The sequence below is a fragment of the Oryzias latipes genome, chromosome 6 (genome assembly GCF_053564925.1).
Source record: "Oryzias latipes strain Hd-rR chromosome 6, Olatipes_Hd-rR_3.1".
NCBI classification, from domain to species: Eukaryota; Metazoa; Chordata; class Actinopteri; order Beloniformes; family Adrianichthyidae; genus Oryzias; species Oryzias latipes.
Genome location: NC_136242.1, coordinates 1,116,407 through 1,140,033, shown reverse-complemented (window position 1 = coordinate 1,140,033; position 23,627 = coordinate 1,116,407). Strand labels below are relative to the sequence as shown.

The following is a 23,627-nucleotide window of genomic DNA, read 5'->3' as shown; positions in this document are numbered from 1 at the left end:
TCCTCCCCCAGGACGGACAGGCGATTTACCAGAACTCTTAGAGAAGAATTAACTTATCTAAATCTAAAACAACATTTATAAAGTCCAGCAGACGAGCTTCATCCAGCTGTGGTTGGGGGGACAGTCAGGGAAGCGAGTCGAGCCGGAGACAGGAACTACAGCCAGGTGTAGGAGCAGAGACGAGGTACTCGGTCAGGAACAGGAGCACGGATGAGCCAACTGGAGTCTGCAGTTTCTGCAGAGCAGCAGGAGTTCATTGGAGATGTATGGTGTCAAATTAGCGCCTAAAGTATTGCGCATCAAAACAGTAAAACCGCGCATCAAAACCCCAAATCTGTGAATCAAAATGCATAGATTGAGAACCAAAACCCACAATTTGCAACCAAAAGCTATAACCCAAAGCACAATCCTATTTCTCAGCTGGCAATTTGTTTTCTCGCCTTTCTGAAATCCTGTTTTTGAGTTGCAGTTTTATTTTGAAATTGTCTTTTTGAGTTGCGCTTTTATTTTTTGTGGTTTTGATTCTAAAACCTGTCGACACGTAAAAACAGCGACATGTCAGTCAAGGGGAGGGGAGGCGGGACATCCCTGATATCCAGAAGCTCATTGGCTGCCGAATAACACCGAGCCTTACGTCAACAGACCAGTTTAGAATGTGCCGGTAAGTTTTTCATGTTTTTCAAATCTTTTACTATATTAAACGATCAAACTTGTACTTTATTTAACCAGAGGACGCCAGCACAGTCAGATGAGGAGCTCCCCCAGTAGCTGCTAGTGAAAAAAGATGTTAGAAAGTTAGATGTTGCATGAAAAACTATCACCATTGTTCTCCCGTGTTAGCATGCTAGCTAGCTCAATGCTAGCGGGGTTTCCAGCTCTTTTCATGACTTTTATGGATTAAACAAAGTCGATTTTTTACCACAGTGTCAGGATCAGTCATGTAAACCTGGGAATAATTGCCCGTGAATAGTCACTAGGGTTAATCAAATATGTTTAAAACCTATAAGGTTTCTCAATATTTTTCAGGGTTTACAGACAGAGGGAATTATTGAACAGAGCAACAATATTGCTGTGTCATATTTACAAAATGTATGCGTCTGCACTATGCAGACTGGCAGAATTCTGGTATGAGTGAATCAGAGCAGAGTAAATTGTAGCAGACCAGCAAAAACATGCTTTATTCCCCTTAAAATTATTCCAGTATTAGACATCAATAGAATTATCAGTGTCTATTTAATTGGGTGGTAATTTTAAAAATGGACTATTGCTGTATGTCTGTTGTTTTCTATAAGGGCCGTTGTTATGCATGCCATAACAATAAAGGCAGGAATACTGAGGCAGCTACAACATGGGTGTCTACAACTTCTTGAAGGTAAAGAAAACAATTTTAATCTTAATTTTTCTCTTCTTTTTTTGTTTTTGTTTTTGTTTCTTTCCAGATGCCGGCCCTAAAGACGTCCCTGGTGTGATGCAAAGGCTGTCCAGCTGGTTCACAGACATCTCCTGTTAACTGAAAGAGAAGCATTTAAAATAGTTGTCCATTTTGACCATGATTGCATTGACAACATGCCCAGGCACACTGTCTGCTTCCCATTTCTCAGTGCCTGCACGAAAACAGTGACTTTTCCACCTCAGGTCTTTTGAGGAGTTTTAAAAACAGTTATTTTAATTTCTCTGAATTGTGGTTCAGAATTTCACAGAATCTAATACACTTGACTCTGTGTTTCAAAGATCTTTGCAAAACCATCAGTCTTTTGTACAAAACACATTCAATGGTCACACATTAAAAAATGAAGCTTTACAAAATACCAGTGGTGATTATTAGCCATTTATTTTCTTAAGGGGGGCAGTATTTTGTAAGGCAGATGAGATCTGTTCACATTGTTAGTTTTTGTTACATCCTGCTGAGATGACATGCATAGATCAGTACAGACATGTAAATGTCTTGACCATGGTTTTCCGATGTCCCACAAGGGTTGAACAGGTCTGAGAGGAGAGAGGACAAGCCACAGAGGGAACAACAACTCCAACAGTTTCCTGCTCTGCCTGGTTTAAGTTAGTCTGTCGTCCAATGTCCACAGCATCCTGCACACAAAGAAAAATGTATTTAAGAAAGTTAAAATGAGAGAATATATACATATATATACCTTAAATGATACTCAGTAGCTGCATATTGTGAGAGTTAACTTCCTGTGTGAACCTGCAATTTTTAAGATTGAGAATAAAATGGTTTGGAAATACAGTTCAGAATCAGAAAAACTTTATTGATCCCACCCCTGGGAAATTTGTTCTGGTACCTCAAATAAATAATGTGTTTCTGAATCATAATTTTACTTTTTTTTTTTTTTTTAAATAGGGATGAACTTGATCCCAAACTAGGAAAGGTGTCACTTTCTTACAGCAATATGTTGCTTTGTTCAATCAATCTGTAATCCCTAAAGATATATTGAGAAACCTTATGAATTATACATGAATGTACTTCTTGAAAAAAAATCTTTGATTAATCCTAGTGACAATTCACGGGCAATTATTCCCAGGTTTACATGACTGATCCTGACACTGTGGTAAAAAATCGACTTTGTTTAATCCATAAAAGTCATGAAAAGAGCTGGAAACCCCGCTAGCATTGAGCTAGCTAGCATGCTAACACGGGAGGACAATGGTGATAGTTTTTCATGCAACATCTAACTTTCTAACATCTTTTTTCACTAGCAGCTACTGGGGGAGCTCCTCATCTGAATGTGCTGGCGTCCTCTGGTTAAATAAAGTACAAGTTTGATCGTTTAATATAGTAAAAGATTTGAAAAACTTACCGGCACATTCTAAACTGGTCTGTTGATGTAAGACTCGGTCTTATTCGGCAGCCAATGAGCTTCTGGATATCAGGGATGTCCCGCCTTCCCTCCCCTTGACTGACATGTCACTTTTTTTACGTGTCGACAGGTTTTAGAATCAAAACCGCAAAAAATGAAAGCGCAACTCAAAAAATAAAAGCGCAACTCAAAAAGACAATTTCAAAATAAAACTGCAACTCAAAAACGGGATTTCAGAAAGGCGAGAAAACAAATCGCCAGCTGAGAAATAGGATTGTGCTTTGGGTTATAGCTTTTGGTTGCAAATTGTGGGTTTTGGTTCTCAATCCATGCATTTTGATTCACAGATTTGGAGTTTTGATGCACGGTTTTACTGTTTTGATGTGCAATACTTTAGGCGCTAATTTGACACCATAGAGATGCACCTCTGAGTTGTGGACAGGACTGCTGGCATGGAGCGACCTCCCTCCCTTCCCTTCCCCTTTGCTGAGAGCTCTCTGTTTACACTCTCTCCTGCTAGCTTACAGCCTTTCACACCCCCAACCTAACAATAACGCTACAACAAAAATGGCAAAATGGCGAGCAATAGCAGAACATCCAGCCGTACAGTTTGTATCCAGATTTCAGCTCAGACGAGAAAAACAAAGATGTTCATGGATGTATTTGTGGATGCATCAGAATGGAGCAGAGCGGGTAGACTGTGGCCCTCTGATTAAAGTTTATACGTAACAACCATAAACTTTTTTAACAGCCTTTTTTCTTCTGCTCCAGATTTACAATGATTCAAGTAAAAAGAATACCAAGAAATGCAATCGTGAGCTTAAGTTTTTTCATTTATGTCCTCTAAAAACACCAAAAACAACATTTTCATCAGAGTGGGTCTGTAACCCTTGTGCTATTCTAGGCACTTTAATGTTGGGAGTTGGGTCATCTAGACCCACTAGACAGTGCTCTGAACCTTTTTTCTTCAATGATTTGTGATCTTCACTGGTGTCCATGGATTACATGAAATCTTTCCACCTTTATCCACCTTTGTCATGGTAGGAAGAACACGTCAATGTAAGGGTGGGGGGTCATCTAAGATAGCACAAGGGATAAAAGTTCTATGAACACAACAACATGTCAGAATCACTAAAAGAAAATATCACAAACCTGGTTTTGACATCTTTAGATTTTATTTCCATTGATTATAAATATGGAGTTCAAGTATACTAACAAAATAGCTTGGACATTTTCTTCACATGATAAAGTAACTTCCCAAAAATTGAGAAACTCTTCAAAGTTTCAGGATCTACAAGCCTGAGCCACAAAAAGAAGTAGAGGTAAACGCCAAGGTTTGGTTCGAGTTGCTACACAGTAGCTGGCAGAAGAAACAGGGCACAGCTCCAGTCCTCCACAAGTTACACCGCTGAGTAACTGGAAATGAACAATCCCACTTGACTAGGATGAATCATTCAACCGTGTGAGTGTTTGAAGGATTCATGCAGTTTGCTGACGGCTGGATGGAACATGTGAGGGATTGATTCAGCAAGCTTAAAGCTTCATGATAGGGTGTAACCTTTGGAGGGCTGAAAATGTGAAGAAGATAACAGAGACCAGTGTACAATCAGCAAAAACAACCAACAACACAGCTCTCTCACACCTGCACAGGTAAGACATCCGCAGGCAGGGACGGGTGACAAGACGGCAAATCACTTTCTGAATGACTCTGCCCTGAAATCTGACACTGTTCCATCACATCTGAGGAATTTACTCACAAATTAAACTCCAGAGCTTCAGACTTGTGGAGGAGAGCTGAGAGGGGAGGAAGCAAGGAGCTGCTTTCTGTGTGCTGAGCATCATGAGCTGGAAACATGTCCGTCTACCTCCCCTAAGCGTCTCGTGAGGAATTATGCTGGAAATTGGAGAAAAAACCTGAAATGCTTCATATTTTTTGGTTCAGAAAAGTGATTATAAACATATTTGAGCTTTTTGAGCATACTTCATGTATTTTACCAAAAATCTGAGCCATACTGACCTCACCAAAATCACTGGGACATCACACCTGTGTTCAGACTTTCAGACAAACAGAATTGTTCTAAAAACTCGTCCTTTCTCCGGAGTTTGAAAAAGAATCATTGTCACATACACTCCAGCAGTAATCACTGACATTTTTCTGACCACACTTCTATAACCAGCACAGCGGCTTGTCATCTGCAATGAGCTCATAATTTTATTGTTTTCTCTGGATTAGAAGTCCTCTCATTCCTGCTCTTGCAGCTTACAAACAGGAACAAACAAACGCGTGAGACTGCGGGCAGATTTAATGGTTATAAAAGGAGTCCAGACCCAAAAAGAGGAGGCTCATCTTTTCCTACTGCAGATAAAAATGGAAGCAGCCTGGAGACTGGTTTCAAAGAGCGAGATTGAAGCACGTCTATAACGTTCTCCAGTTAAACTGACTGCTGCACAGAAACAGTGACATTTCAAAGACAGGCCTGAGAGATGCAGCCGACTGAAGACAAGCACGTTTTCTACAACATGAGTGAATGAATGACTGAATAGTTAACCACGCCAAAGCAAGTCCCTGAAAACAGACACATTTATTTGTCAGATCTGATGTTTTCTTGTGGAGTCGGAATGTGAAGCCACAATCCTCCATGTCTAGCTGAAAGTTTGTTTGTAGAAAGCAAACATCCCCACATGACTGAGATGAAGCTTTTGTTTTCAGGGTCGACGGGTTTCTGTGGCTCGCAGTCGTTCTCAATCTAAAAACTCGACTCATAGGCGGCATTTGGTCCAACATGCTTTTTACCTTCAGGATTTTTATGTTTTCATTCACCTTTTTATTAAACTGTTTTTATCACGTTAAGCTTTTAATGCAGAGCGCTTTGTTCAAGGTTTATTTGTGTGAAAGCGCTGTGATGATCAAAGGAACGCTTGCGTTCATGTCTGCAGCAGAAAAGATGATTCTCCTGGAGAGGCCTTCACATGCGTCCAGGTTTTTCTTTAAGTGCTTAATGGTGTTGTTCCACCCACAGTAGCTTTAGTTCACTCCAGATGGGAGTCACACGGCTATAACGAGGAAGCACAATGCAGGGATGAAGAGAGGGAAAAGCGTTTCTGCTGCCTGAGGATCTGAGAAAACCTCAGTCTGGCTTTTGGTCATTTAAATGAACTTTTTGTTATTGCTTTTGTCCTATCAATATAATCTTACCATCCATTTTTCTCAAATGTTGTGCTTTTCTGCCTGTTTTTCTATTTTTTCAGATTTTTAGGATGAAAGCTCCCACTTTCGAAAAACCACTACAGCTGTCAGGGAGGAAGCGTAAGGAAAAAAGAGATGTGTGGGCTTCTGTGAAAGATTAGCACAACTTTTTTCTCAGTTCCTAACAAGAGGTAATCAACTGAACTGGCCCAGTCTGTATTTAGTGGTTTTGTGACCCAGATCAGGTCAGAATGCTTGATTCCTTTGCAGCTCGTCTGTGGGTCACGTCGCAGAGAGCTGGGCTTCTGCATGTGGGTTAGTCCCTTTGTCACTGAGTTAGTGTTTCACTCCCATGCCATGGCAGTGTAAAAAGGTTTCTAAACCAAATCTCTCAGAAAAGTCATTGAGATGCCTCCAACAGTTCTGAGAACGTTAGAAAAATATACTTAAACTGATGAGAAAACACAAATCTGGAGGGAATCAAGAAACCAGAAAGTTTAACACAAAATAAATAAAAAAACTACTTGCTAACTTGATTTTGCGAAAAGTGATTTTAAACAAGAAAAGCTGAAAATTCAGGGTTGAATGCTAAATTGCTGAATGAAAATGAAACTTAAAGGGTAATAACTGCCAATAAACAAATAAATAAATAAAGACATGCTCAAAGTTGAACATAAATAAAGTGAAAACAGCACAAAACAAAAAATATATGTGAAAAATGCAGGCCCCAGGTATCGAACCAGCGAGCTTTGGCACCAAGGATTCCCCATGTATTTCAATGGAGGCAAAAATCCTGGAATATCTTGAAAAGTTCAAGGATTTGAAGGACCAAAAGTCAGAACTGGAAAAAGCTGCAAGAACTAAATATTTTAATAGTTGAATGGTTAAAATAGATGAACAATTTTAGATGGAGTTACGCAGCAAAACAAAAATGCCGGAAGATACTATAAAGTAAGAGAAACAGGAAAACAATTGGTTGAATGTTTTATAGCATTTAACCAATAAAGTCAATTTTTTCTATAAATTGGAAACATTTCTGCGTCAGTCCTGTGTATTTTCTCACAGCAGGACAGAACAAAAGACCTAAAGGTTCATTTAATTAGGAGGTTAACCACACAGGTACCACTGAGTTTTTGCAGGTTTCCTTTTTCCTTTAGTTTTACTGCGTTAGCAGCAGTGTGGACTGGAGTAAAGCTGGACTGTAAAGTTGTGAACCCTTTCTGCACTGCCGCAGAGAACCTGACCCTTGAATCATCCTGGAGTTTCTGTCAAGTGAAAGATCAGTTCTAACGTTTGAAATGCGACAGTAACAGTTCAGCTTCTGGCTGCAAACTTTTCTCCCACTTTCTGTCAGAAACTAAACTGGTTATTGTTCCTTTCTGGGACCAGGTTGAGAGGAAACCATCAGGCAAATGTTTGGACTGTGAGGAAGAAGCTCGTGGAGCAAAATGGAAGTCCTTCAGATGGCAAAAGGTAGTTCAGATCCCACACATTCCAGTGTTTCTCTTTCATTTGAACTCTGTTGCCAACAGCTGCAGCTCAGAGGCTTGACTGCAAAAACAGGCCTCTAAGAAATCCGCCATGAATTCTTACCCCATTGGCAGATTTTCATTGCAGCGTTGATGCTGATTGTGACCCTTGTGCTATTCTAGGCACTTTAACTTTGGGAGTTGGGTCATCTAGACCCACCAGACAGTGCTCTGAACCTTTTTTCTTCAATGATTTGTGATCTTCACTGGTGTCCATGGATTACATGAAATCTTTCCACCTTTATCCACCTTTGTCATGGTAGGAGAACACACCAATGGAAGGGTGGGGTCATCTAAGGTAGCACAAGGGTTAAGGGTTTGATGACTATCAGAGTATTATTCCGTTCCCACGCATTACTTATTCCATGGGAACGAAATATTATTCTGTGGGAACGCTTTCTTTCTTTATTTTACCCATGTCAGATCCCAGGCTCCGTAAAACTGTGACATTCAGAGCAGCTTAAACTTAAACATGAACTGAGCAGAATCCACTGCCTTCTTCAGGGTGTTCATGAACATATATGAACAGCATGTCTCAGATTGAAGGCAGGTACTATTTCTGGAAGTTTGAGCTCCTGGTCTGCCTGTGTAGTGATGTCTTTAAAGGTCCAGAACATTTAGCAGCCTGGTTCCTGTGGGGAACTCCTGTCATCAGCCCCCGGCCAAACTCAAAGCTGGCTGTGGCTGCAGGTTTTTGCAAGCTGTTGCTCTTTCAGTGAAATTAGGTGTTCTTCATCCTCTTAACAGCATTACCCAGGTGTCAGAGCAGATAACGGGGGTTTTAAAATCTGCTTTGCTGGATGGATCATCCGCTCCGTCTCCACGTGCACGTTTGGCGCCTGCTGGTCTGGCCGCCTTTCTTTCAGATGCAGTTTATTCAAAAGCACCAGCTGGAGCTTGTGAAGCACAAAGTTTCTGACGGTGTCTCTTTAAATCAAGCCTGTCTGTCTGTCTCCTCTGTGTAACGCTGTGGAAGCGGGCAGCTCCTTGGCCCGAGACATAACCTGCCTTCATCATTGGATTTGTGTAATGAGCTCAGCCGTTTGCCTGGCATCTGAATCACCATGCATGCTGAGTTTATGATGGTGATTATGGATGAGACTGCAGGAGCTCAGAACCTGACGGAAACGGCAGGATCCATCAGAGGTGCGTTCTGCAGGAAGCAGCCTGCTCCTGTGATTTCACAGGAGCTCGTCACATTCCTCATTTTGATTGCAGCTGAGGAAATTTAGGAGTGTCGGCTCCATCTGCGGCTCCTCTCTTAGGTCAGTGGCATAAAATGCTCATTAACTCACTGATGGTGGGTCTGAAGCTCCCATTTTACAGGCAGATTTGAGCTAAGAATAGGTCCATCGTCATCGACATCTCCTTTTCCGTTTCTTGAGAAAGTTCACTGTGGCAGGACAGTCAGGATGTTTGTGATGGTCCATCTCTGACCAGTGCAGTCCTGAATGGCCAGCTGGAAGGTGAACTCTGACTGTCTGCTCTGGACCATCTCCAAACAGCGCTGAGACTCGATGTTCTGGATGGAGCCGCCCTGCAGAAAGAGAGAAACAAGGGTGATGAGTGACAGATGTTCAGCAGGACCTCAGGCCTGCAGCTTTCATTTACCTCCCAGCATCAACACTCTGCAGATGAGGGAGTCACTGGAATCACTGGACCACTGGACGAGACGTCCCAAAACAAAAAGCCCCTCCACCATCAAAGCCACAGTGATGCAGAAGCACTAAGCCTACTAAGAAGATCTGGGATGTTTGGACTGATTGGATTCAAACTGGATTAATGATCTGGATGTAACCATCACTCAACTGGATGTCTTTTTTGTGATGTGCTTTATTACAAACTGAAGTTGAAATCAACTACAAGGAAATTAGACAGAGTGTAGTTTATGTGGCAGTACTCGCACCTAATGACACACAAAAGACTAGAGTGTGGTGTAAGGACACTACGACAGCATCACACATATGTCAAAAGTGCCTGTAACTTACATTATCTTCACGATACCACACACTCAACAATGGCACGTTCCATTTTCATGACGTCTAAAGGTAACCGTATAATTCTCAAGTGAACTGTAAGACACACCTGTGCTCCCTCTATGGGCTCCGACCACCCAAAAGCCTGCAGTACCTGTACAGGTCAACCCATGTTGAGCATAGAGGCTGTTAAAGAATTCAAAAGAAAGAATCTTTTTTTGATAAGCTCCAGGAATGAAAAACTGCAGCAAGAAGTTGATGACTGCTGTATCCTTCAAGTGTAGCTGATCTGGTCACAAACCGTAGTAGTGTCATTAACAGTAAATTTCTGCATGCATGCTTTCCTCATCAGGCAAAGGCAGGCTGCACCCAGACTCTTCATCCTTTCAGTCAGTTTATTCTTCACAATAGGCCTATTGTTTCATTATTTTTAGAATAGGAGTGTTAAGATTCATTTTAACAACCATACAATTTATAGTGGATATTTGTTCATTTTTAATGATCTGATTCTCTGACCCAAATGGATCCAGATCATCTTTATCCAAAACTTCCAGTAGTGAGACTCAGACAGAAATTCCTGCTACTGAACAGTGAAGTAGTCCAGATTCTTGGATTTCTTCCAGATCATCAAGTATAAATGAAATCTGTGTCCAAACAAACAAGGAAACTAGAATGAATGTCAAATCCATTCACATGTTAGTTTCCTAAAGTTCACCACTGTTGTTTTTCCACATCCAAAGAATCCAAAGGGAACATTCTTAGAACATTCTAGACACTGGATGGTCACATGACTTTATTCAAAGTCTGTCCACACATTGGACTGAAATGATGGACGACGTGTTCTTGATGACATCACATGTGTGTTGTCCACTGTTTTTACCTTGTAGTAAAATAAACCTACCATGTCTCGATCTAAATGGTATCTTCCAATAGAATTCAATTATTAGTTCATTTTATTTTGAAAGGATTTTATAATAGTATAACTTCATAGTAGTGGTTTTAGGGGTTGTCATCTGGACTTGGTTTTTAAAGTTAGAAGACATTTCACCTCTTATCCAAAAGGCTTTGTCAATTCTGAATTAGCTGGTAAAAGAGCTGGTTTATATGTGCTCATGGGGGAGGAGTCAGATGTGAAACTGGATGGTATTGTCATGGATGGTATTGTTTAGAGTCCAAATGACAGCCCCTAAACCTACTACTATGACGGAATGAGCCTGGATGAATGAGAGTCTTCATAGACATAATGGTATGACTTGATTGAATTTGACTTGATTAGCATCTTTAGAGACAGCTGGAACTAGTTCCATCATAGGAACATAAATCAATAACTTGATTATGTTTATACCTTTAATTCATAATTAACATTCGCAAGACTCAGTTTTACTCCTTTAACCCTTGTGCTATCATAGGCACTTTACCATTGGGAGTTGGGTCATCTAGACCCACTAGACAGTGCTCTGAACCTTTTTTCTTCAATGATTTGTGATCTTCACTGGTGTCCATGGATTACATGAAATCTTTCCACCTTTATCCACCTTTGTCATGGTAGGGAGAACACGTCAATGTAAGGGTGGGGTCAAAGGATATCACAAGGGTTAAAGAAATAGTGCAAAGTTTATTTTTAAAATGTCCATAAAATGTTATTTTTGGTGGTCTTTGCTCTTTGGTGCTCTTTGCCAAAACTCCTCAAAGATGCTTTTAGAATTTCTTTTTCTTCTAAAACTATTCTGCAGACCCTGCCCGCGTCTCGGGTTTGCTTATTATCAAATTTCGTCAGCTGTATACCTGCAGCAGATGCAGACCTACTCTTTCTTTTTAGAAGAAATGTTTCTCTAACCTGAAAGTTTAAAGAACTGGAGCAAAATCTTCACTTATGAGTACAACAGCCGAGCTTCGTGCACGTCTTCTTCATGCTGGCTGCAGTTCTGCAGGAGTTCACGCATTAAATACACAATTTAGGAGACGTCAAACTGCCTTTTGCTAAAAATGAAACATCTGACAGTAGGAAACAAAAATCTAACAGTACTTAGAACAACAGAACATTACTTGCTCCCAAATCTATTTCATGGACCTTCAAGCTCAGCTGATTGTAGCAGCAGACAGGGGTGCTGCAGAACTGTGCTCTCGATCCAGATGTTTTCACTGTGAATATCTGACTTTGGTGTGTCTGGTGTGTTAAGTGCAGGAAGCGGCACAGTGCAGCACAAAACGCTGTGACAGCTGGGGCAAGTCTTCATGGCAGTTTGCTGGAAAAAGTAGATCCTTCAACAAACATCGCTTCTCTTAGGAAATTTGGAGCCACAGTGTCGCATTGCAGCATTGTGGCTCGAGTTAACAAAATCAAGCTGTACATCTGCACACAAGCTTTTTTTTGCACAATTGTTCAGGACTTTCCTGTAGAGTTTGCAATAAAGTTTCACTCTCTATCAATGAAATGTATTTTCCTGCAGAGCTGACAATTCCAGATTCCAGCTCAGATGAAGAAAACAAAGATGCTCATGGATCTAATTGTCTACAAATGAATGCATCAGAATGGAGCGGAGCAGGAAACCTGTGGCTGGCCGACTGTAGAATGTACGTCACCACTACAAGGTTTTTCAAACAGCATGTTTCTTATGGAGTTAATTCAGTCTCAATAATCAGAAATGCACACAACCTGTTTTACAAATGCACACGCTCCGATTCACAAATGTCATTTTATGCAAACGTGAAAAATAAATTCGGAAATACACACCCTGTGTTTCACAAACACACACATTGTGTTTCACAAATGCACACTAAATGTTTTACAAATGCACAATAAGTGTTTCTCACAAATGTGCACACTGTTTTTCACAAAAACATTTTAGAAATTCACAATAAATGTATCAGAAATGCACAGTAAGTGCTTCACAAACATGATTTTTAGGTACACATGTGATGTGAACTCACAGATCATTCGAATTGCAGAATGTGCATTCAAAATCCCGTTCTCGTTTGTGAATCTCCCCGTGTGTGTGTGAGAGATTTTTCTACGGTGAATATTGAGACTCATCTGACGGAGCAGGTCAACTAATGTCACCATTGGCTAGTGAATCTGTCAATCAAACCCATCGGCAAAGCAGGCGGGTTCGCTTTTAGCCAATCGAATGGCCCCTTACACTTTCTCTACGCTTTCTGCGGGTGGCAAAAGCCCCGCCCATATTTGATTCTGTATTAGTCATTAGCGTGTTAGCCTTAGCATGGCTTGTCGGTTTATTGCCTTCGGTTGTCAAAAATTACTGGCTTGTGCAACTTTTCAGTGGACCTGGAAGCAAGACAACATTGGTTGAATGCAATTGACATTGAATCCATCGAACTCTGTACTGGTCATGAGATTTACAATGAATGTTTCACTCGGGATTGTTTACGTTATCCTTCCCTTAGCTTTCATGCTAGCGTCATTTCAACACTCTGACACGGTTCCCTTCGGTTTTGATCATATGAAGGTGGAGGAGAAAAATCTTCAACTTCCACAGAAGGTTTTGTGGAGAAACTGGCATCACTCTGCTCCGTACCACGCAGTGGGACTACATTACCTAAGGCTCATCTCACTGTCAATCACAGATACCCAACACATCTCCCCTGCTAAGCCCGAAGTCACCTTGCTGGACCTTAATTTTACTTTTTTTAAGAACTCAAATGTCATTGATTTTATATTGTAACCATATTTCTGCTTCTAACATCTTGGCCAGGTCACCCTTGCAAAAAAGATCCTCATCTCTCTGGGTTTTATAACTGGTTAAATACTACACAACAAAAGATGGTCATAGAACAACAAAGTGCACACATTCACCCTTTATTGCAGAGTAAAATTCAGTGAAAACATGGACAGATTAAAACATCAAAATTTAAGCAGATGCAGGGGATCTCTACTGATTTGAATTTTATTTAAACTGGGACTAATTTTCATAACATCCTTACATACAATGAAGTCCCTTGAACAATACAGCAGTATTGATTTGAACTTTGTCTTGCTCCCCTCAGTCTCTCTTCTTCTGTAAGTAATTATGTCGCCTAAATTAAGTTCTAAACAAACATGACAGTAAAGATGTAGGTCCACTCCCAAACGGACTGAATTAAACAATGGGTTGATGTCGTCTTGCAGTTCCAACATTTGTGGACCCAAAAGGGGACTGTCCCATACCGGGACATTGATCCCAGGATGAGGTTCAGCCATGGATCCACTCTCCTCCCATTCAATCTCTGGAACCAGCATACCCTGACAAAAAAAAAGATACCGTTTATGAATAGCGCTGTTTTTTTATGTTTTAGATTATGTAGGCACAGTGACCGACTAATAATTATTTATATTGTTGCTGGCAGGCAGACCTCATATCTCCATAACTGTTTATAATTTGCAAACAAGTGAACCTTAACAAAGTAGTGACATTAGTACATCTGATAGCTCATAATGCCATGCGTTGTGATGCATTTTGAACTTGGAGATGTGCTATTCTTCCTACAAACAAACAATTTAGGGAAATTGTTTGCACCACACAACAATAATCCTTTTCATTCATTTTCGATGAAAATTCACTGTAGTCATTATGATTTCATGATACTTTTCTTGATACTTTCCACTTTAGTCAAACTGCACACAAATCAGTTGTCCAGTACAGTGAGATTAAATAAAGCATTTACCCGGGGATCAGAAACAGGGTTCTGGGTCAAGCCCAACTGCCACAGCTGATTTGGTGTCATGCTTTGCTCCGTCCTGATTGGATGGCTGTCCCACGCGTCACTAAAGACATCCAAACTGGCCTGAATGCGTGGTAGGAAAATGTAATGGCTGCAGAATACGTGATGTGACTGATATTGAGCAAGTCTTGGTCCTCAGGAGAGTGCAGGATGTTGTAATATAAACCAGTAACACTCATGAAGACATCACACCAGAGGGGCTCAATCCTGTATTTGGAAAAAAGCAAAAAGAAATATTATATTGTCAGATTTATTTTTAATACATCATTCACTTTTATGTATATATTAAAGCATCTAAAACTAGGTTCAACTCACCGTTGATTGTGTGTACACTTTTCCTGTAATGAAGCCGTTTGTGTCAGTTCTACGTACTGTGAGCATTAACTCGGCTATGCCCGCATGTTCTCCTCCGTGATATCCTCTCACCCTGACAATATCATGAAAATCCTGTCTCAAACACATAATTACAAATGCATCGCCAATACATGCATTTGTAATTATTACACATCAATTTAAAATGTAATGTTCTTATGTACGTTGCCAACGAGTAGAATTTGCTCAGAGTGCAATAAATTGCAGGAGTGGGTTACATGTATCACTGGGGAAAAAATTGAGGTGAGAGAGACTGTTAAGGTGGGGTAAAATGTTATTCATGAGGGGAAAGAGTTTTAGAGTTGCCTTTGTTTTCAGAGGAGTCTAAAAAAAGTTTTTTTGTACAAATAACCAAGTACTTATCCTGCCTGATATGTGAATAAAATATTTCTTTATGAATAACATGAATACCTCAGGAAAGCCATAAACGTTCACAGCGTCACTAAAGAAGGCCAAGTGGGTGTCTGCACAGTTGTTGTCTGCCATCTTCAGGTACAAGATCTATGGAATAGATCACATTCCACCATCCATTTTAGAAGAACATAAACACTCACCTGAGCACAGGTGTTAGCTCACCTTTGCACTAATAGTTTGCATGAATGAATGAATGAAAGATTTCACACTAGTTGGTTTAAAGGCATAAGTATGCGTTTGTGAACACTATCTGTTTTGTGTACATGTTGACATGTGAACATTTTTTGCAGGTAGCAGGTGTGTTGATAATATTTGAGTGTGTGTGAACAGGCCCCGCCCTTTTTGTGCTACATTTGAACCGTACCGTAATGATAAACAACCAAACCTGTCTGCTCTATGCTGCTTCATGGTCTTACCCCCCCTCTCACTATCACCCCCCCCCCCCCCCCCTGACATCCCTCCCTCTTCTTCCCTCCTTTCCTTTTCCGTCCGGTCCAACACCAAAGATTTTCAAACATGATTGAAATGAATAAAGTTTGGCCTCAATTACAAAAGGGGTTTATTCAGTCATACCTTTGGTTTGTCTGAAGATTAATAACCCCTCTTGTTAAAGTAAAATATGTCCAACACAAGAGGCCCTCAGCTCTCATCTGCCTGCCTAGCTGTTGGACAGGACAAGTAAAAAAAAAAAAAAAAAAAAAAAAAAAAAAAGATCTATGGAATACAAGTACAAATACTTTCAACTGACAGATATTTACAGGGGCAAAAATGCTAAACTCCCAATTGACAGGTAAAACAGTAATACAATAGGATGATAAAATATGAAATAGAATAGAATAGAAGGGTATTTAATAATCCCTGAGGAAATTTTTTAAAAAGGGCCTCTTAAAAAAAACACATAAACACACACATGCATTACAAATAGAAATATCACAAAATAAAAAGATTGATAAAAAAAGGTAAATAATTGGAAAATCAGTGGGTAAAATTAAAAAAAATTACTTGTAAGATGCCCTGCCAGAGAGTTGTATTGCCTGATGGCACGAGGAACAAAATATTGTCACGCTGTCACGCTTCAGTAATTCCTAGAGAATAAATAAAAACACGACAAACATGCATTAGATAATTTGGCTGTCTGAGATTAAATTACATAATTTTCAAATATTTGAAAGAGGAATTTTTTTAAAACACTCTTGCTATGATGACTTGAGCTTGTAGTAAAGAACACCTTGAAAATAAAATCAGAGACAAGACACTGATCACAGGAAGCCTGTGTGTAATATTTACAGTAACTTCTACTCTTATCACTGTTCACAGCTTCTCGCATCCACCCTTTCTGTGACTACGTATCGACTACAAAACAGCCTAAAAACATAATGTTTGGGATTCTTTTCATTACGTCATTGGAAGTAAAGATACGGGGATTTTAGTGGCTGTCACTCTGACACAATCTCACAGGGCTTGTCAGCACAATACGGGTTCTAACGTTAGAAACTTACTGAGGCTTCTTTCATTCAACAGTGGATTCACGTCTGTTATATTTAAAAAATGCCGTTTTCATGAATGTCATATGAATTAACTTTGTTGCACATATCCACCCAGTCTTATTAAAGTCTGGGTTGTGAAAATGCTGTGTCTAACTTTAACCGCGTTTACATGAAGGCAGCACATGGAGCAGCTAACTAGCTAGTTAGCATAGCATCAGTGTTTAAACAAATTCCCGTCTCCAAATCAATACTTTTTATTAAACTTTCTTTGCTGCTGTAAATCCGGCATACTTTTCCCCTTAGTTCTACCTGAATCATGTTAAGAACCTACAGATCATTGGCTACAGACCCTAGCTTGAACCGACACCGGCTTGAACTTCACTCACAGGCAGACACGACTTGAGTCGAAAGCCGGCTAGTTTCGAGGCCCCTGGTTGGTTGTAGTTACTCGTGTTGTATGAAGAGCTGGTATGCCAAGTATAAAACTTGACAAAACCATCATAATAAGTCCTCCCCCGCTTTAAAACCATTAAAAAAAATTTGACTGCACAGGCTAAGCAAAGCAAAGCTAAGCTTTACGGTGGGGGTACTCGGCTGAAGTGTTCATAAAGCATTCACACATGTCACTTGGCTAAGGAGAACGCTGCAACTTAGTATTCAATAACATAGGACGTACAACGAGGGAATGATAAAATAAATGCATTACTTACGGGATGAGACTGATCCCGTTCGGAAGACCTCTCTGCCATGTTTGCCGCCCGTGTCCTTTCAACTGCTGTGCTGAACAGCTCCCTCCCTCGTCAGTTGAGAGTGAAGAGTGTAAGGGGCCATTCGATTGGCTAAAAGCGAACCCGCCTGCTTTGCCGATGGGTTTGATTGACAGATTCACTAGCCAATGGTGACATTAGTTGACCTGCTCCATCAGATGAGTCTCAATATTCACCGTAGAAAAATCTCTCACACACACACGGGGAGATTCACAAACGAAAACGGGATTTTGAATGCACATTCTGCAGTTCGAATGATCTGTGAGTTCACATCACATGTGTAACTAAAAATCCCGTTTGTGAAGCACTTACTGTGCATTTCTGATACATTTATTGTGAATTTCTAAAATGTTTTTTGTGAAACACAGTGTGCACATTTGTGAGAAACACTTATTGTGCATTTGTAAAACATTTAGTGTGCATGTGTGAAACACAATCTGTGTGTTTGTGAAACACAGGGTGTGTATTTCCAAATTTATTTTTCACGTTTGCATAAAATGACATTTGTGAATCGGAGCGTGTGCACTTGTAAAACAGGTTGTGTGCATTTCTGATTATTGAGACTGAATTAACTCCATAGTTTTTTGTCTGCTCTTGATTCACTACGATTTGAATAAAGAGGTACTCAGAAATGCCATTGCAGTTTTCTTTTTATATGTCTCGCATGTGAAAATGCTACAGGAACATCTTAAAAACACCATTTCTGTTTCAGTGGGTTTTTTAAGTCCCATGATGCACTGGGAAACTCATTTAATCAAACAGCACAGTTCCTTTTTGAACTGTAAGAATTCTTTCCAATATTTTAAATGTTTAAAAACCCAGGAAAAACTTCAAGCACTGGTAATGATAGAACCTGTTAAGCCTGAGCTTCCTGGTGACTTTTTGCTGTTCAGTAACACAGGAATCTGTTTTATACAACTTTCCCAATTTTCCTTCCCTTTCTAACCAAGATGGCGGCGGCGCGTGCACACGCAGCGGCACAGCGCTCTCTGTTTTTGTTTGTTTTTTTCATGTTTTTGTTGGTGCTACAGACACTGGAAGCGTTTACTCAGTACAGCAGGACGGAACTACTTCAAATTAGTTGGAATTGTCAATTTAATACTCCCCCAAAGTCGGACTTTATACCACCCGAGATCCAACGGACCGCCACGGCCTTAACCATACCCCCCCTGTGGCCAAGGAGACGGAGAAGATACCGTAAACAAAAGCGGGGGAGGAGAAGCGGAGCACGCGCCAGGCTACATGCTAACCCGCATCGACCAGCTCTCCCCAGTCTCTTCCTCGCTAACGTAAGATCGCTCGCCAACAAACTGGATGAGTTTCGGCTACGGATCGTCTCGCGTCGGATGGACAGCTGTGTGGCCATCATAACAGAAACCTGGCTGGACAATAACACACCTAACTAGCGGAGCTAGCGGACCGTTCTTTGTTCCGCGCGGATCGGACTGCAGACTCCGGTAAGGGCAGAGGCGGCGGACTGGCGCTTTACATTCACAACTCCTGGTGTGCAGCCACACACATCATCGGAACGCACTGCACACCCGATCTGGAATACCTGGCGGTGAAATGCAGGCCATTTCGAACGGCGATGGAGTTCTGCTCTATCCTGATCATAGCTGTTTACATCCCACCTCAAGCTAACGCTAAGCTAGCGCTAGAGGAGCTCTACTGTCTGATCAGCAGGCAGATGAACTCCAACTCAGAAGTAGCTGTGATCGTGGCAGGAGACTTCAATCATGTGGAACTCAAAGCAGTGCTCCCCAAATTTCAGAAGTTTATTCACTTTCCCACCAGAGACAACAACACACTGGATCAAGTTTACTGCAACATCCCAGGTGCATACAAGGCTGCAGCAGCTCCTCACCTGGGCATGTCTGATCACATCTCTGTGGAGCTAACCCCCACATACAGACCTCTGATCTGCAAGACCAAACCAACCATCAAAACAGTTCAGGTATGGACCGAAGAGGCTTCTTCTGCACTACAGGACTGTTTTGAACTCACTGACTGGGAGGTGTTTAAAGATGGCTCAGACCTGGAGGCCTACACAACATCCGTCCTGAGCTATGTGCAGTTTTGCACCGATGCTGTTCTGCCCACAAAGTCCATCAAAGTCTACCCAAACCAGAAACCATGGTTTGATGGAACAGTACGGTCTTTGCTCAAAGCTCGGGATGCAGCCTACAGGTCAGGTGACAGGCTGGCCTACAACAGAGCCCGGACAGAGCTGAGGAGGGGCATCAACCAGGCCAAACGCAGACACAGACAACGGGTGGAACAGCACTTTGCTAATAACAACCCGCGGGAGATGTGGAGAGGCATCAGAACCATCACAGACCACAGGAACAGCATGCAGCAGACCACTCATGACCCCACCCTGCCTTACACTCTAAACACCTTCTTTGCACGCTTCGAGACGCCCGGCAGCAGCAGGGACTCTGGTCCTCTATTACAGCTGGAGGAGCAGTCCCAGCCTCTCGTCCTGCAGCTACATCAGGTGAGCTCCACTCTGAGGAGGATCGACACCAGCAAAGCCGCAGGACCAGATAAGGTGTCAGGTCGGGTTCTGAAGCTGGCTGGAGTTTTCCTGGACATCTTCAATTGGTCCCTGCAGCTCACCTCAGTTCCCGTGTGCCTCAAGTCCTCCATCATCGTGCCGGTGCCAAAAAAGTCATCTGTCTCGTGCCTCAATGATTACCGGCCGGTCGCTCTGACACCGGTGATCATTAAGTGCTTTGAGAGGATCATCCTGAACCACATCAAGGACATCATCCCTGCTACTCTGGACAGCCATCAGTTCGCTTACAGGGAGAACCGATCGACAGAGGACGCAGTTTCATTAGCCCTGCATGCTACCCTGTCCCACCTGGAGCATCCTGACACCTATGTCAGGATGTTATTTGTGGACTTCAGTTCAGCCTTTAACACGGTGATCCCGGACAAGCTGACACTGAAGCTCCACAACCTGGGTCTGCCTGCCTCCCTGTGCCTCTGGATCAAAGACTTTCTCACCAACAGGCCCCAAGTGGTGAGAATCGGGGACTCAACATCATCCACTCTGATCCTGAGCACAGGAACAACACAGGGGTGTGTCCTCAGCCCCGCCCTCTTCACTCTGTTCACCCACGACTGCTCCGCTATTCATTCCACAAATCTGGTTTTAAAGTTCGCCGACGACACCACCGTAGTGGGTCTCATATCCAACAATGATGAGACTCACTACAGAGAGGAAATTGACCTGACAGGATGGTGTGCTGACAACAACCTCATCCTTAACACCTCCAAGACCAAATAGATCATCGTGGATTTTAGAAGGACTAGAAAGGTGGCACACCCCCCCCTCCTCATTAACGGGGAGGAGGTGGAGCGAGTGGACCACATCAAGTTCCTGGGGATCCACATTACATCTGACCTCACCTGGTCGCTGCACACATCCCACCTGGTGAAGAAGGCTCAGCAGAGACTCTTCTTTCTAAGGAAGCTTAAAAGGACTGGACTTTCATCACAACTTCTGGGGAACTTCTACAGGGCAAGCATCAGAACTCACACAAACAGACTGAGGAACAGCTTCTTCCCAAGAGCAGTGAGGTCCAGCCACCCCCCCCCCCCCCCCCCCCACACACACACACACATCACACAACTGGGTCAACGAAACCGCCCCCTCTTTTTTTTTTTTTTTTTTTTTTTTTTTTTTTCTTTTTTAACTTGTCCTGTCCAACAGCTAGGCAAACAGATGAGAGCTGAGGGCCTCTTGTGTTGGACATATTTTATTTTAACAAGAGGGGTTATTCATCTTCAGACAAACCAAAGGTATGTCTGAATAAACCCCTTTTGTAATTGAGGCCAAAATTTATTAATTTCAATCATGTTTGAAAATCTTTGGTGTTGGACCGGACGGAAAAGGAAAGAGGGGAAGAAGAGAGAGGGACGTTAGAGAGAGGGGGGGGGGTAGGAGGGTGATAATAGGAGGGGAAGGGGGGTAAGACCATGAAGCAGCATAGAGCAGACAGGTTTACTGGTTGTTTATCGTTACGGTACGGTTCAAATGTAGTACAGAAAGGGCGGGGCCTGTTCACACACACTCAAATATTATCAACACACCTGCTAGCCGCAAAAATGTCCACATGTCAACATGCACACAAAACAGATAGTGTTCACGAACGCATACCTATGCCTTTAAACCAACTAGTGTGAAATCTTTCATTCATTCAATCATGCAAACTATTAGTGCAAAGGTGAGCTAACACCTGTGCTCAGGTGAGTGTTTATGTTCTTCTAAAATGGATGGTGGAATGTGAAAAGAAGGAGGAGGAGCGCCCAGCCACCCCCACACCCATACCCCCGCCGCAGCAGCAGCGGCAGCCGGAATTCCCCCAACGCCACACGGGAACAGGCAGGGAACAACCGCCCCCCGGGCGACCAAGACCGCCACCCAGGCCAGGGCCAGCCGGACCGCCGCGAGGCCCCCAGAGCCAGAGAGCAGGGAGGCGCAGAGGGAAAGAGAGCGCCGCCCCAGCCCAGCCAGGAAAGCAGCCCCCCGCCGCGCCGGAAGAGCCCAACGCAGGGCCCCACCGGAGAGGGACGCCCACAGCCCCAGACGAGCACCCCACCACCACCCAGGAGTTCCGGGCATCCCCCCGCCCCGACCCCAGGTACGAGCCAGGACCCCCCAAGGGAGACCCGCTCCGCACTCCAGGCAGCCACCCACCCGGCCCACGGTTGGTCCAGGTAGGAGCAAGGCAGGGGCCCGCCGCCCCCGCCCAGGAGGGGGGAACCCCGGGGAAAAAAGGGCGGCCCACAAGGGATGTTATAAATATGGCCCGACCAGGCTCGGCCATGTTGGAAGTTTGGCGGGGCCCAGCGCCCAGGGGCAAGGACCAGGACCCACCCCCCAGGGACACGAACACCCCCGGCTCAGGTGTAATATGAACCCCCCCACCGTGCGGAGAGAGCACCGCCGGGCCCAGGGAGCCGGCACCCAAGGGACACGGCCGCCATCGCCAAGGGGCCCGCACCCCCCACCAGGGAAGGGGTAGGGGACAGATGGACCCAGGTCCCACCTTCCTTGTAAAATGTGTGTGCGTGTATGGGTGTTTGAGAGGGTGTTTGTGTGCATGTGTGTGTGTTTATGTTTGAATGTATATATTGAAGGGGGAGGGGTGTGTGTACTAAGGGGGGTGCAGTTAAAATTGGCGAGTAGGGCACTAAGGGGACATCTCCTGATTACTCACAGTGATGTCCCCTCACCCTCCACACCAAGGGGCCCTAAATGTCTAAGGTGCGGTTAAAATTGGCGGGTAGGGTGCCAGGAGGACATCTGCTGCTTGCTTGCAGTGATGTCCAAGCACCCCCCCTACCAAGGACCCTACATGTCTAAGGTGCAAATAAAACCGAAAGAGGGGGGGCCCACTCCATACGGCAACCATAGGAGGGGGGCCACTCCCAAGTAGCCCCCCCCCAAGGCGCATCGCAGGCTAGACCCCCCACCCCCTCACCCTAATATGAGGTTATATAAGGAAGGGGGTAAGTTGGGGACAGCTGGTAGACTGTCCCCCGGTGGTCAAACAGCCGTCCCCCAGCCCACCCCCAGCAAAGGGGCCAGGGCCACCCAGCCCAGGGGCCCACCCCCGGAGGCGCCGACACCCCAGGCCCGGCACCACCCACCCCACACAGAGAGAGAGGAGCCAGAAAGCGTCGCCCCCCCCCGGAGCAAGCCCAGGCCCCCACCCCCAGACGCCGGCCCTAGAAGAGCTCTGGTCAGGCCTCGACGGGACCGAGGAGGCCAACCGGCCGAGGCAACCACTGATTGCCTCAGCGGAGACCCCGACCCGCTAGCACCCCCGACCCGTACTAATAATGGGCCCCCCCTCCCCCCCAGAACGCCCCCCCACAGGACAGGGCCGACAAGCCCCCCACCCCACCCCACCCCAGACCCCGCAGCCGAAGCGGGTGACACCCAGAGCGACCGGGGGCCCCGAGAGGGTTGTCCCGTCCCGCCCCAGAGCCAGGGAAGGGCCGATCCCAGCCCCAGGTGCAGATGGGCAGCCCATCCGGCGCCGCTGGGCCCCCCCCACCCGAGCAGGGCCCCCCGCCAACCCCCCCCAGCACAGGCAAAGGGACCACCCCCCCAAGCCAAGCCAGACCACCACCCCACCCCCCCACCACGCACCCCCACACCCAAGCCCAGAGGACCACGCAGCGCCCCAGCCCGCCCCACCCAGGCACCGGACCCGACCCCCCGACCAACAGAGCCCCCCACCGCCCCCGCCAGGCACCGGAAGCCCCGACCCCCACCCCAAACCACGGCAGAAGGGCAAGGAGCAGCGACGACCAAGCCCCCCACCCCCTAAGTCATGGAGTCAA

The 23,627-nt window shown here is 44.1% G+C and overlaps 1 protein-coding gene across 2 annotated transcripts in view; it reads right to left on the bottom strand.

Moving 5' to 3' along the window:
* Window positions 1-1,812: 1,812 nt before the first annotated feature.
* galnt18a (UDP-N-acetyl-alpha-D-galactosamine:polypeptide N-acetylgalactosaminyltransferase 18a) overlaps window positions 1,813-23,627 on the bottom strand; it is a 267,871-nt gene continuing 246,056 nt past the window's right edge. For both annotated transcript variants that reach the window (XM_023955406.2, XM_023955408.2), the window contains exons 11-12: window positions 2,814-9,066; window positions 1,813-2,085 (exon numbers count right to left, since the gene is read on the bottom strand). In XM_023955406.2, coding sequence (XP_023811174.1) covers window positions 8,920-9,066 — 147 coding nt within the window. In that variant the 3' untranslated portion in view covers window positions 1,813-2,085; window positions 2,814-8,919. The remainder of the gene's footprint in view (window positions 2,086-2,813; window positions 9,067-23,627) is intronic.